This window comes from Amphibalanus amphitrite, unplaced genomic scaffold (assembly GCF_019059575.1).
Source record: "Amphibalanus amphitrite isolate SeventyFive unplaced genomic scaffold, NRLGWU_Aamphi_draft 000605F_arrow, whole genome shotgun sequence".
Lineage (NCBI taxonomy): Eukaryota > Metazoa > Arthropoda > Thecostraca > Balanomorpha > Balanidae > Amphibalanus > Amphibalanus amphitrite.
Genome location: NW_024882099.1, coordinates 353,172 through 364,305, shown reverse-complemented (window position 1 = coordinate 364,305; position 11,134 = coordinate 353,172). Strand labels below are relative to the sequence as shown.

Genomic DNA, 11,134 nt, shown 5'->3' with positions numbered 1-11,134 from the left:
CGCGGGATTATTGTTGTTCGTTGTTCGATGGAAGATGGTCGCACATGGCAAAATAGACTCTTGCTGAGGATTAGGAGTTTATTTGGAACAATTTTGGTGCCATCGACCCGGGACCAGGAACCTTTTGATTTATTGATGTGATTAGACTGGAGTGGTTCCATTTCCGATTATGAGTGCAGAGCTACTAAGGAAGAGGGCGGCAGCGCGAGGATGGGTAAGTCGCTGCCGCCGTAAGCTGGAAGAGCTTTTAGAGTGCAAGGACTTGAACATTGAAGCCATTCAGGCTGCAAAGGCTGACTGTGAGAAAAGACTGAATATTTTAGATGAAGTCCAGTCAGAAGTTGAACTGAGTTTTCCCTCTGAGGCAGAGATGATATCTGACATTGAGAGCGCTGCCGTACTAAGAGAGGGAATTTCTGAAGTGCTTTGCAAAGCCAATGCTGCCCTGAATGTAAAGGCACCAAGCTCTGTGGGCTCATCAGGTCACCTGCAGCTCCCTAAATTAGAATTGCCCAAGTTTGATGGAAATGTTCTCCAGTGGCAGTCTTTTTGGGAATCTTTCGAAGCTGCAGTGCATTGCTCTGACTTGCCTGATGTGTCTAAGTTTGCCTATCTTAGGTCATTCCTGATTGGTGAGGCCAAAGAGAGTGTTGCTGGTCTGCCGCTGACTGGGACCAACTACAAAAGTGCCTGTGAGTTGCTGAAGGCGCGTTTTGGAAGGACGGAGATGGTGATTTTTTCCCACATTCAAGAACTCCTCTCTGTTCCAGATGCCTCGTCCTCTGAAGTCCAATCCCTCCGAGAGCTGCAAGATCGCCTCCTTGTCCACATCCGAAGCCTGGCATCGTTGGACGTCGACGGTGACAGGTATGGCATTATTCTTGTTCCTATGATCCTTTCCAAGCTGACCCCTGACATTCGTCTTGAGTGGGCCCGTGAGGGCTCAGGCAGGGAAGCAGACCTGGACTGGCTGCTGAGCTTCTTGTCGAAGGAGATCAGCTGCAGGGAGCGATCCTCCGCATTCAGCAAGCTCCAGGTGGCTTCAGCTCAACAGACAACTGCATCTGGTGAAAGTCGAACAAAGGCCACAAGCGGTCCTCAGCATAGGAGGAAGAGGGAACAGCGAGAGAGGATGCCAGCAGCTGCAGCTCTGCAGACAGGTGCAAGGCCTGTATGTGCTTTCTGTGGACAGGCCCATCACCCTGAGGTATGTGTGAAGCTGCAGCCCCTGACAGTACCAGACCGCAGAGACATGATCAGGCAGGCAGGACTTTGCTTCCGCTGCCTGCGTGCGGGTCACGTCGCCCGTAGATGTAGTACAGTGTGTGCTGAGTGTGGTGGGCGACATAATGTGGTGTGCTGCTTCAGGATTCATGGAGGGGGTGTGCAGCGTGAGCATGATGGTGCTGCAGGTGGCAGCGACAGCATGCTCCGCAGCAGTGACACTAACCCAGTGCAGCGCCCATCACTGGCTTGTCAGAGTGGTGGACATGAGAGGAGCTGTACTGTGCTGCCTACTGCCCAAGTAACTGTGCTAGGTCAGGATGGAAGGCGTGTCCAAGCCACAGTGCTTTTTGATTCAGGCAGTGACAGAACTTACATTAGTGATAAGCTCGTAAAGGCAGCTGAACCTGTGTGGGTAGGCTCGGAGGCTGTGTCCTATGCTGCTTTTGGAGGGACCGGCTCATCCTCTAAGCACAGGGACGTGTACCATGTGAACATGATTGGCTCTAATGTGACCTCTCCATCTGTCCACTCTGTCCAGGCTATCAGAGTTCCAGTCATCTGCCTGCCTCTGCAGCGCCCGCTCTTGCCTCCTGATGTCCTCCAGTCCTTCAGCCATCTGGAGTTGGCTGATCCTCCGTCCGACAGGCAGCTGTCTGTGGACCTGCTGGTAGGGCTGGACAGCTACTGGGACTTCATCCGACAAGGTGAGATCAGGCTGAGCGGGGGACCCGTGGCTCAGGAAACCTCCCTGGGGTGGGTCATCTCAGGCAAGGTAAGTGGTCAGTCGTCTGGTGGCGTCACCAGTCAGCTGCTATGTCTCGGAGACATTCACGAGCACTCTCTTCGCCGGCTGTGGTCTCTCGAGGGCATCGGCGTCTGTGACTCGGATGATGCAGAGCAGGACCAGGTTTTGAAGGAGTTCAGCTCCTCGGTGGTGAAGGCTGATGGCAGGTATCAGGTCGCCCTGCCGTGGAAGGCAGGTGCCGCCGAGCACCTGATGGACAACCGACCCGCCGCCGAGGCGCGTCTGCAGGGTCTGTCGCGCCGCTTGGCGAGGGATCCGGAGCTTGGGGCAGCATATTCTGAGGCGCTGCAGGAAATGGAGAGCGCGGGCGTCATTGAGGAGGTGCCCAGTCACCAGCTGGACGTCTCGCGCCCGACGTTCTATCTGCCACATCGCCCTGTCGTTAAAGAGTCTAGCGAGTCGACAAGGGTGAGGCCGGTTTTTTGATGCTTCCGCTGCCGGTCCCAATGGCGTCTCCCTCAATGAGTGTCTGGAGGTGGGGCCTTGTCTCATCCCGTCGTTAGTGGATGTGCTGCTGAGATTCAGACGCTGGCAGGTCGCAGTGACTGCAGACATCTCTAAGGCTTTCCTCCAGCTAAGTCTCAAAGTGGAAGACAGGGACGTCCACAGGTTTCTGTGGGTCCACGAGGGAAGAACACGTGTGATGCGCTTTCGCAGGGTAACGTTCGGCGTGAGGAGCAGCCCGTTCCTGCTAAACGCTACTATCCGGCATCACCTGTCCAAGAGCGCTCCGTCCAGGGCTGTACGTGAGATGGCCGAGAACTTTTACGTCGACGATCTGCTGTCTGGTGCCGATTCCGAGGAGGAGGCTAGCTCGCTGCTTAGTCAGGCTCAGGACGTGATGGCTGGAGCGGGAATGACTTTGACAAAGTGTGTCTCCAACAGCGCAGTTGTATTTGACAAGACTCACGCCGCTAACGGCTCTGGCGAGCGTGAGAGCTCCAAGGTTCTGGGAGTCATGTGGCGCAGCGGTGAGGACGTGTTCTCGTACGAGGGCCTCACCGTCTCCGCTGATGTAACGCCGACCAAACGTGTGGTGCTCAGTTGTATTGCCCGGCTTTTCGACCCGCTGGGGTTCGTGGCTCCGTTTGTGATGGTGGCCAAGAGTCTGTTCCAAGAGCTTTGGCAACTGGGGCTCGCCTGGGATCAGGTCATCCCGGCGGACCGTAGTCAAATCTTTTCAGATTGGCTGAGAGGTGTTGACTCGCTGAAGCAGCTGCGGATACCGCGCTGCTACTCGACTTCCGGCTGGCGACACGGTGAGGGTGTGTCCCTACACGCCTTCGGTGACGCTTCTCCCAGAGGGTACGGAGCGGTTGTGTACCTCCGTACAGCCAGGCCTGATGGTTCCGGCGAGGTCAGACTGGTGCTGGCAAAGGCGCGGCTCGCGCCGTTGAAGCGAGTGACGGTGCCGCGACTCGAGCTGCTGGGCAGCCTACTGGCAGCTCGCCTCGTCGCTCTCGTGCGCCAGGCACTGAGACTTCCCGAGGACACGGTAATCAGGTGCTGGTCGGACTCGATGATTGCGCTGGGCTGGATAAGGGGAGATCCACAGCGCTGGAAGCAGTTTGTGGCCAACAGAGTGCGTTCCATTCAGAGTCTGACGACTCCGTCCGACTGGGGCCACTGTCCGGGGGATGAGAACCCTGCTGACTTGACGACTCGAGGGGTGTCGGCTGCGGAACTGCTTGAATCCGAGCAGTGGTGGAGCGGCCCGAGCTGGTTGGCCTCTCCTCGGGCTCGGCCCGACAGTGGCGAGGCTTGTGATGAGCCGACTGAGTCTGGTCAGGTGACTAGTGTCCCAGTGGAGGTCAGATCAGAGACAGCGGAGGCCGTTGGCGGCAGCTGTCTGGTGGCTGGTACAGGTGAGCAGCCTGTGTTCTGCACGACCCGCTGGTCGTCTTTATCGAAGGCGGTCAGAGTCGTGGGCTGGGTGCGCAGGTTTTGTAACAACGCGCGAAACGCGCGTCAGAAGTGCGCCCTTCCCGACCTGTCCTCTGATGAGGTCGTGTCTGCCCGGCTGGTGCTGCTACGGGAGGAGCAGCGGCTGGCGTTCGCTGCTGAGCTGAAAGCGCTGCAGCAAGGCAAAGAGGTTGCGAGGAGCTCGAGCGTGCACTCGCTGACTCCATTCCTCGATGGTGATGGACTTCTGCGGATCAGAGGCCGGCTGCAGCAGTCCGACTTGTCCTATGATGAGCGGCATCCGATTCTGCTTCCCAAGGGATGGGTCGCCGAGCTGCTGGTTCGGGACCAGCACCGCCTGATGAATCACTGCGGTGTATCTACGCTCATCTCCGCTGTCCGAGCAGCGTACTGGATAGTGGGTCTGCGCTGCCTCGCTAAGCGAGTCAAGCGCTTCTGTGTTAGTTGTAAGCGGCAGGATGCTCTAGCCTGCAACAAACCGGCGGCGCCGCTGCCGCGTGACAGAGTGACCCGAGCGCCACCGTTCGCCGTCACAGGGGTGGACTTTGCGGGGCCCATTTTCGCTGTAGATTTTCCGCGTCGCAAGTTTTACGTGTGCCTCTTTACCTGCGCTGTGACGCGCGCGGTTCATCTTGAGCTCACAGCATCTTTGTGCCAAGCAGAGTTCTTGATGGCCCTCAGGCGGTTTGCGGCCCGAAGGGGACTCCCGTCCGTTATTTACTCCGATAACGCGCGGACGTTTTGTGGAGCCGACGCGATGCTGACGCGCTACTTTGGACACCTCGCTCCCAAGTGGAAATTAATTGTGCCGCGCTCACCGTGGTGGGGCGGCTGGTGGGAGCGACTGGTTCGCACGGTGAAGGTGGGTCTGCGGAAGTCGTGCGGGTCCAGATGTCTCTCTCGCACCGAGCTGGAGACGGTGCTCCTTGAGGTTGAGGCCTGCATCAATTCCCGACCGCTCACTCCGGTGACCGACTCATTGGAGGGTGACAGTCCGCTGACGCCCTCCCATTTTTTGACGGGACGCGGCACAGGCTTTCAGTCGAGAGTGCTCGAGGATCCGGAGGCAGTGAACGCCAAGATGCTTTGTGACAGAGCGCGTGTGAGGGAGAGACGGCTGAACCGTTTTTGGTCTGTTTGGCAGACTGAATACCTGCGGACCCTCCCTCAGTCGGTCCGTAGGTTCAGAGAGCACGGTGAGTTACGGGAGGGTTCAGTAGTACTGATCAGAGAGGACAACCTTCCCCGTATGAAGTGGATGATCGGGGTGGTAACTAAACTGTTTCCGGGCAGGGACGGTCTGGCTAGGTCTGCCCAGATCAGGACTCAGGGGGGACAAGTGAAGACCCGAGCCGTCCAGCGATTGCATGATATGGAGGTATATGACCCGTGAATGTACCCACCTGACACTACCTGTCTTGCCGCCTGGTCACGAGTTTGCCATGGAAATGCTCCTGTGTTCCTCCCTCTGCCTGGTAGGTCACACCAAGTTAGAGCAGCGTTGTATGTTTGTTTGGATGGTGTTACATCCAAAGGCGGGGAGGATGTTATGGATTTTTATTTAGTTGTCTGTTACTGTCGAAAAGTAGCAGTGCTTTAGCTGGGTTTCGCTTGATTGCGTCGCATTTCGTATGAAATGCGTCAGTTTGTGTTCGGCGTGGTCTTTTCGGTTTTTGGTCTTACGCAGGATTATTGTTGTTCGTTGTTCGATGGAAGATGGTCGCACATGGCAAAATAGACTCTTGCTGAGGATTAGGAGTTTATTTGGAACATTTACGTTGAGTTTCGATTGTCTGGCTATGTTATTTATCTTTGCACAGAGGGTCTCGTCGACATAAGGTAAGGAAAGGTAACCATCAACGTCACTTCGGGTTTGTCGCTGCCCCTGCTGCTGCTGCTGCTGCTGCTGGTGGTGGTGCTGCTGCTGCTGCTGTTGCTGTTGCTGCTGCTGCTCAGGCGGCGGTGGCGGCGGAAGCGGTGGAGACGGCTCCTGTGACTGCTGCTGTAGCCGAGGACCTGGCTGCGCCGGTGGCTGCTGCTGCTGCTGTGGTCGCCGCTGATACTGTTGGGGCCGAGCGCGTCCAGAATTGCGCTTTTGTCGCATTATTTTAGTCCGTTGTTTTGACACTTCCCTTCTAATGCCTCTGATCATCTGGTTGGGATACCCATTCTGCTCGAACATTTTCTGAACTTTGTCACATGACCTTGACATTGCCTCTTCGGTTGACGAAAGCCTTAGCGCTCGTTTAAACTCGCTTCTAATGACAGCCTTCTTCGTTGTCATCGGTAATGAGTAATGAATGATGATTCCAGAGTGGCTGGGCTTGATGAAAAGCTCTGTCGACAGTTGTCCGTCCTTGTCAACCGATATGAGGGTATCCAGATACGGAATGAAACCGGAATCGAAAGAGTCCTCCATCGTGAACTTGATACTCGGATGGACGGAGTTCATGTAGTCGAAGAAGGCTCGCAGCTCCTGATGAGAATGAGTCCACGCCCCGATAGTGTCATCTATGTACCTTGCATACAAGTCCGGTTTAAGTGTCGCGTTTCGGAGGGCAGACTGTTCTAGCTTGTGCATGAAGATGATCGCTACTGGTGGTGCTACTTTGCAGCCATTTCATCTTTTGGTATTTTCATTGTAAGGAGGCCATTTAAAAGTGTTTTTTTTCCGCCCGTATATCGGACAAAAGCTACTGACTGCGAATGTCTGGATGACGCGTGTGGATGGGTTGGCTGCAGAAGACCACCCACAACGCTGAAGGTGCCTACACTGCAGACTCCTCATAGCGTGGATTAGAGGTACAAAACCAGTTGTCAAGATCGACAAAACGGTGACTCTCGATGTTGTGTCTGATAGCTGATTCACTAGAACTGATGTCCGCGGAAACACATTTTAGTTATTATTTTTTTTATATCTAATTTTAAAGGCATGTCGCTGAACCTGAGGTATTATCTGGGTGTTCGTCTCCTCCGGAACTGCGCCGGCTACTCGAGGCCTAGAGATTGCCCCGACGACGTGTGCTGCGTAGATGGGACGGGGATGACAGCTGGTGCAGCGGCCGCGACTGGCTGCCTGAACCATCCCGACGACTATCCCGTGCAGCTGCTTTGTGCTGATCGCGATGGTATCGGCAGGGGCTGCTGGTGTAGCGGACGAGCGTAGCTGGGCACTGAGCAGTCCTCAGAGATGCTACTGCGTCAGCCAGTGCAGGGACTGGAGAACGTCGGGGCATAGCGGCGACGGAGTTGCCTCTGGGCGCTGAGCGGCCCCTGAGGGCGCCCCTTGTGCTCTGCGGAGCGACGCTGGGCGAGGTGTGCTTGTCAGGGCCGGCTGCTGCGTGTTGACGCCGAGGCATAGGCGTAGGAACGTTTTCGAAAGTGGGGGGCCAGGGTCCCAGAGGTCCAAAACCTAACCTACCCCCAAAATCCGATTTCTCCTCGGATTTCGGCCACTTTGTTTTCGCAAACATGCTCAGAGGTAAAAAAAAATCGAGACAAAAAAAAGAAGAAAATAATTGGTTGCAATTTCAGGGAGTCTCCCGTCCATAAACTCAAACTGATGGACGCGTTCCCCTGTCCTCCGCAGCCGTTGGCACCCATGCAAATTCCAGAGGCATCCAGCAACTTTTTCATTACGAGCAAGCGTGAAACTTGCAAAGCGAGTCTTTTCAATATACCTATAAAAATCAGCATGAACGGCCCAGCTAGGCTCAGCCAGGCCTATAACGTTTTTAAGAGGTTTTATATCAGCGACCACTGCAACTGGGCTGATTGACTATCACTTATCAGAGGCCGGTGTGGGACTTTTAGACGGTCTGGGCCTTCAGAGGCCAGTTTAACCCTCCACGGCCCGGTCCTATAGGTTTTCTACATACGCGCTGGCCGAGGGGGCGGGGGGCGGGTACGACCCCTCTCGCCGTTTCGCCCCAGGTGGAGCTAGCGCGTCGCGGTAAAACGAGCGTGTGTGCCGTTACGAGACGCAGAGATCGATACCCGATTGTAAGGTTCTAGGTCAACCGGTGACCTCTGACACCGTTCCGTGCTTCTATCCTCAGGATACTGAAATCCTTCTCCTCCACACCGCAACCCCCTCCAGGCTGGACAGGCAACTTTATCTCATGCGGGCTGCTCCCTTGGAGCGGCACCGCTGCTCCCGAGGAAGCGCACCCCGTAGCCGGGTGCAGTGAGTGCCTTGGGGCTGGGTGGCCTGTCCTCTGGACGGGCTCAGCCCCGGCGACTCACTAGGGTGCCTGCCCAGACCAATGTCTCCCCCTATATCCTATCATCCTTCCGGCTCTGAAATGGTCTCATTGGACCGAAAGGGCCTAACCCAACAAAACAAACAAAAACCGGCGACCTCTGAGGTCAGGTCAAGTGCCTCAAGGCACGGTTCCGTTTTTGGTGAATAACTTCGCAAAAAAATGGCCGCAGAGCCGCGATTTTGCCAGCATCGTGTTCGCCTCTCTCAGGCGCGTCGAATGATATACTTTTTGTTTGGGTGAGGTAAACTTAGGGTGTTGACCTCGGGTCACGGTCAGGTCGGCGTCCCCAGGTCACGAAATTGGTCGAAGGAGGTCATGGCGCATATCATTCGATTCGGCAGGTCTTCTTGAGTCCATAGGTGGCTTTCCCGACTCGCTAGCTCAATTTGATCGGTACCTAGTTATTGACGAAAAACTAATAAGACCCTTATAACTTCATAAATGACGTCGCGCAAGGTCAACATTGCAAAAGTGACGCATCGAACCTTGCAAGGAGTGCATGAAATCACGATTCGGTGTGCTTGAGATAGTTGGAGATCGATCGTTCCCGGCGCCAGAAAAAGTTTTCAGTTTATCCCCATTGACTTATACCAAATGGTGAGGTCACGAAAATGACCTGACCTCATATGAACTTTAGGAAAAATCCGAGATATACATTATACAAGTTGAGAGACTCCTATTGGATACTAGGTCCTCCAAGGTTCATTTCCCTGTGAAATCTCCTCTGGCAGTGAGGGCGTTGCGAAGTTGCGACATCTGAAGACCGTGCAGAGGTTCACTTATGACCACATGGGTCAGTGACCTGATCTGACCCGAAAATGCGGTTGGTGTCAAAAGATCCCGTTTGATTCAAAGGTCAGGTATGCCAAGCTTCAGCTCTCTATCGGCGGCGTGTTCGGAGCTATCGCGAAAAAAAACTATGGAGGGGCGGCACCCGCCCCCCCCCCCCGGCCGGCGAGGGTTAAGGCCCTCAGAGACCAGTACAGGGCCTGCAAAGGGCAGGATGAGACCTTAAGATGCCGACTTGGGCCATCAGAGGCTAATGTGGGTCCTTACAGGCCAGTATGGGCCCTCAGAGGTCAGTGTGGGACCCTAAAATGCCGGCATGGGCCGGTGTTGGACCCCAGATGCCAGCAGAAGACCCTCAAAAACCAAGATGGGCCTCAGAGGCCAGCATCGGGTCTTCAGAATCCAGTGCAAGGCCCTCAGAGACTAATGCGTGTCCTTACAGGCCAGCATGGGCCCTTAGAGGTCAGTGTGGACTGTGGGGCCGTAACAGACCGGCATGGGCGGGACTTGGAACCTAGAGACCAGCGGAGGGCCCTCATAGGCCAAGGTGGGCCCTCAGAGGCCGATGCGGACCCTTGGAGACCGGCATCGGATCTCCGGAATCCAGTGCGGGCCCTTAGAGGTCAATGTGGGACCCTAAAATACCGGCATGGGCCGGTGTTGGAACCCAGAGACCAGCAGAAGGCCCTCAAAACCAAGATGGGCCTCAGAGGCCGGCATCAGGTCTTCAGAATCCCGTGCAAGGCCTCATAGGCTAATGTGGGTCCTTACAGGTCAGCATGGGCCCTTAGAGGTCAGTGTGGGGCCCTAAAAGACCGGCATGGGCCGGCGTTGGACCCCTCAGGCCAAGGTGGACCCTCAGAGGCCGATGCGGACCCTTAGAGGCCGGCATCGGGTCTTCAGAATTCAGTGCGGGGCCCTCAAAGGCACCTAAAGGCTAGTCTTGGGACCCCAGAGACAGAAATGAGGCCACCAGAGGCCGGTGTGAGGCCCTCAGACGCCGGCTGGGCCCTTGAGGCCGGTTTAGGGGTCCTCAAATGAGGTCAATGTGGGTTCTCAGAGGTCAATGTGGGCGCTTGACCGCCACTGAAGGGCCCTCCGAGATCAGTGTAGGACCCTCAAAGACTGGTTTGGGAGCTGTTAATAGCTAGCGTGGGATTCTTGAGTCTCGTGACAATCGAATAAGGGCCAGAGCCCCATACGCCCATGGGGGCCCATTGGTTGTTTGGGGGGGCCAAATGATATGATGGCCCCCTGATTAGCCTTTGGAGGGGGAAGGGCATGGCCCTGATCCCCCTCTGCGACCACCACTGCACTGAAAGTGGAAGGGGGAGGGGCAGAAACAGACATTGCTGGCCCCCAGCCTGTTTGAACCGAGGCTGAGGCACGGTCACCCTGGCCCCCAGCTAGTACGCCTTTGACGAACTATGCCGACCCCAAGCAGATAAGGTCAAGCGTTGGTCGTTTGTATACGCATTCTCCTGCACCGTGCTAGTATTGTCTTAGTATTGCCTATACCTTTTTAGTGCTCGCTGTCCCGCGCCTCGTATTCAACAAAATGCTGTCACCAGGACTCACAGTCTTGTCTCTGATATGGTTTCCTTCATTAAGTGAAGGAAATTGCGGTCAATAACGCTGTAGAAACAAAAAGGAATCCTCATTAAAGGGCAAGCTGAATAGTTGTCAAGTTACCGGGTGGTAGGTTAGGTACAGACAGACACTTAAGTCAGCAAAAAGTGGGGGGGGGCCAGTTAACATTGCTGGCCCCCCACCTCCGAAAGTGGGGGGCCATGGCCCCCCCGGCCCCCCTGTTCCTACGCCTATGTCTTTGGGTTTGTCGATCAGGCGGACTCGTGGCAAGCATGAAAAAGACAGAAATCATGCTCACATCATATGTTCGACATAATGCGCACTGCAACACACTGCACAAAAGTAGCACACACTGCTCACTGTCATGTTCCTCTGCTAGTTCATTGCCTGTGCCCAATCTTAAGTTCAACAAGGGCAGGTAAGAACACTTCCAGAGCCCTTCGCCGCCCTATCTTCGAAGGGTGGACACCATCCCGCCCCAGAGAAACAGGCCCGGGGGAAAAAGCGCGAGCGTTCCGAAGATTGTTTCTGGCAT

General features: G+C 55.5%; 1 protein-coding gene across 1 annotated transcript; it reads left to right on the top strand.

Annotated features, from left to right (window-relative positions):
* Positions 1–770: 770 nt before the first annotated feature.
* On the top strand, positions 771–6,067 carry LOC122394684. Its single transcript, XM_043391719.1, has 5 exons — positions 771–867; positions 1,312–1,391; positions 1,766–2,440; positions 2,607–5,057; positions 5,912–6,067. The coding sequence occupies exons 1-5, from the start codon at positions 771–773 to the stop codon at positions 6,065–6,067; spliced, it is 3,459 nt and encodes a 1,152-aa protein (XP_043247654.1).
* The last annotated feature ends 5,067 nt before the right edge of the window (positions 6,068–11,134 follow it).

What these genes read in the sequence shown, in the direction of transcription:
- LOC122394684 (XM_043391719.1), top strand. Translation starts at nt 771, where the DNA reads ATGCCTCGTCCTCTGAAGTCCAATCCCTCCGAGAGCTGCAAGATCGCC. An exon ending in TCATGGAGGGGGTGTGCAGC is followed by an intron (nt 1,392 to 1,765) that starts GTGAGCATGATG and finishes CACTCTGTCCAG; the next exon opens with GCTATCAGAGTTCCAGTCAT. An exon ending in TGCTTTGTGACAGAGCGCGT is followed by an intron (nt 5,058 to 5,911) that starts GTGAGGGAGAGA and finishes GCTGCTGCTCAG; the next exon opens with GCGGCGGTGGCGGCGGAAGC.